Below are 3,118 nucleotides of genomic sequence, written 5' to 3' on the forward strand. Positions count from 1 at the left end.
AGAGGAGCGAGAAGCGCCGGCGGACAGGAGGAGGAGCTGTGGACGAGGAACCAGAGGCGGCCGGAGCAGAGGAGCGAGACCCGCCGGCGGACAGGAGGAGGAGCCGTGGACGAGGAGCCAGAGGCGGCCGGAGCAGAGGAGCGAGACCCGCTGGCGGTCAGGAGGAACAGCCGCGGACGAGGAACCAGCGGCGGCCGGAGCAGAGGAGCGAGAAGCGCCGGCGGTCAGGAGGAACAGCCGCGGACGAGGAACCAGAGGCGGCCGGAGCAGAGGAGCGAGACCCGCCGGCGGTCAGGAGGAACAGCCGCGGACGAGGAACCAGAGGCGGCCGGAGCAGAGGAGCGAGACCCGCCGGCGGACAGGAGGAGGAGCCGTGGACGAGGAGCCAGAGGCGGCCGGAGCAGAGGAGCGAGACCCGCCGGCGGTCAGGAGGAACAGCCGTGGACGAGGAGCCAGAGGCGGCCGGAGCAGAGGAGCGAGAAGCGCCGGCGGACAGGAGGAGGAGCTGTGGACGAGGAACCAGAGGCGGCCGGAGCAGAGGAGCGAGACCCGCCGGCGGACAGGAGGAACAGCCGCGGACGAGGAACCAGAGGCGGCCGGAGCAGAGGAGCGAGACCCGCCGGCGGTCAGGAGGAACAGCCGCGGACGAGGAACCAGAGGCGGCCGGAGCAGAGGAGCGAGACCCGCCGGCGGACAGGAGGAGGAGCCGTGGACGAGGAGCCAGAGGCGGCCGGAGCAGAGGAGCGAGACCCGCCGGCGGTCAGGAGGAACAGCCGTGGACGAGGAGCCAGAGGCGGCCGGAGCAGAGGAGCGAGACCCGCAGGCGGTCAGGAGGAGGAGCCCGCGCAGACTCGTCACAGAGATTTACCATAAAACTGCGTCTTTTCAGTTTCGAGTCCACTAGTAGCCTATTTGTATCAATTCTTCCGACACTGGCCTCTGTAACCCGTAGGCGTGGCCTCGCAGGGCAGCGAAGCAAAGTGCATTCTGGGAGTTGTTGTCTTTCATCCACATGAGCCAAAAATAAATGTTCTGGCTTTTCTCAGTCTAGAAGGCACTAACTTCTAATAATTTCACATTTCTAGTACATGCATGACCCAATTTAAATACACATTCATCTTTCCAGTGGTGAAGTATCCCTTTAATGCTCTCTTGACTGAATGACTTTTGTAACTGTAATAAGGATTCATCTTTATATTTATTTAATATATCCAGAGAAAGACTATGCAGTCTTTTACATCTGATGATTTATATAATTTATGTATCTAATCTAAATCTGCTAGACCTGAAAAACCTGTTGACTTCATTTGCATCTTTGTTCTATTGTGTTCATTCATTTGTGCTATTGCTTGTACTTTGATTATTTGTTCTTATTTTATTACAGTTTGTTATAAAATACAGACTGTTTAGGCTTCTTGAGTTTAACAATAGTGTTTGAAATTTATATTTTATATTTATATTATATTTATGTAGACTTTTTTGCGTTCCATTTTTTAAAAAAAGTCTGACGACGAGTAAAATAAAGAAAATGTACTAGCCAATAGCGACTCGAGCTTCAGTGTGTCCGTAGGAAAGTTGGTCAATTTTACAACTTGTGATGTCATAATTATGACAGACAATTTTGACTTTTTATGCCAGTCAATTTCAAAATATTTGTGTCATTTCCAGCTTCTTTGTTATAATGAGTCAATTTCGACTTTTTATGTCATAATTCTGACAGTCATTTTCACATTTTTGTTAAAAATACGACAGTCAATTGTAACTTTTTAAGCCATAATTATGAGTACATTTTTAATTTTTGTGTCTGATTTTGACAGTCATTTCCAACTTCTTTGCTATTATTATGACAGTCAATTTTGACTTTTTATGCCATAATTATGACAGTCATGTCCAGCTCTTAGTTATAATTATGAGTCAAATTAAAATTTGATTCCCAATTATGACATAAAAAGTTGAAATGATAAGAAACTCGATGACTTCTACTAACTACACGCTCAAACCCCTTCAGCCTGAACCAATGAGATGATCACAAACTCCTTCAGGACCATCACGGTAATACCGCGGTATTAATCTGTCAAAGATCCGACAATAAACATGACAACCGATCTCAACCCATTTCTGCCACATTAGAAAACACAATCATGCTAGGGTAAATCATAATTATGACAAACTAAGTAATAATTATGACATCCCAAGTCATAATTATGAGATGAAAAGCCAATAATACGTGATGTTTAAACAATTTCTATTATTTCAATGACCTATGTCATCATTTTGACTAGTCGTCTCAATAATATGACTCAGTATGTCATAACTATGATTGACCAAGGCATGATTTGGTGGCAGGAATATGAAGCAGCCGCTGTAGTAAAACACACATACCCCATTTTGCTGGCTGGCGGATCTCCTTCTGTGTGTTTTCTGCTGGTTTGCTCGCGATTCTCTCGAGTGTGATTCAGTGCGCCGTGGGTCGCGTCGCGCCGCTCGCGCGCTGACGCTCAACGCTCCTCATGCTGGAGAAGAGACGGATATCATCAACGCGTCGCGTGCGGACACACACACACACACACACACTGATGCTGAAGATCAACAATCCCTCAGCGCTCCTCCGTCATCTGCATCAGCGCGTCGCGTTCTCTCACATCTGTCTCTCTCTCCTTCTGTCTGTCATCATCTTCTCATTCATCATCATCATCTCCGCGCGACGTCATCACGCACCCGCGTCACTCTCCTCCGCGCCGAACTCTGACATCACGGACAGTACACGTGTTACGTCACTTCCGGTCATCACACACACTCACACTGGTCTGCTTCCGATGCAAATACTACAGGTTGTGTATCGCAAACCATCAGCTTCACTTACGCTGTGTTCACTGATGTAAAGTATATAATGACACACACACACACACACACATCAGTTCTTCTGCGTCCTCTAGTGGATACGAGCCGGACATGCAACACAATTAATTTGTATTTGTATAATTAGTTCAGTGACGAAGGCAAACACACACTGATTATTCTCGCTGTGGTCAAATTCAGTTTGAACTCGATTTCTTGAAAATAATAATCAGGCTGAAATATTCAAGAGATAATTCACTGAATAATGAAAATACTGTCA

At 47.5% G+C, this 3,118-nt stretch overlaps 1 protein-coding gene across 2 annotated transcripts in view; it reads right to left on the reverse strand.

The window, feature by feature from the left end:
- Positions 1–2,908, reverse strand: part of homer1 (homer scaffold protein 1) — a 40,196-nt gene extending 37,288 nt beyond the window's left edge. Inside the window, exons 1-2 of one of the 2 annotated variants that reach the window (XM_079586539.1) lie at positions 2,643–2,908; positions 2,383–2,513 (exon numbers count right to left, since the gene is read on the reverse strand). In XM_079586539.1, the coding sequence (XP_079442665.1) occupies positions 2,383–2,387 (5 nt within the window). In that variant the 5' untranslated portion in view covers positions 2,388–2,513; positions 2,643–2,908. Of the gene's footprint in view, positions 1–2,382 lie in introns of both variants that reach the window. The other variant, XM_079586538.1, reaches the window with a different exon arrangement.
- Between the last annotated feature and the right edge of the window lie 210 nt (positions 2,909–3,118).

This window comes from Phoxinus phoxinus (genome assembly GCF_949152265.1).
Source record: "Phoxinus phoxinus genome assembly, chromosome: 17".
In the NCBI taxonomy this organism is placed as follows: Eukaryota; Metazoa; Chordata; class Actinopteri; order Cypriniformes; family Leuciscidae; genus Phoxinus; species Phoxinus phoxinus.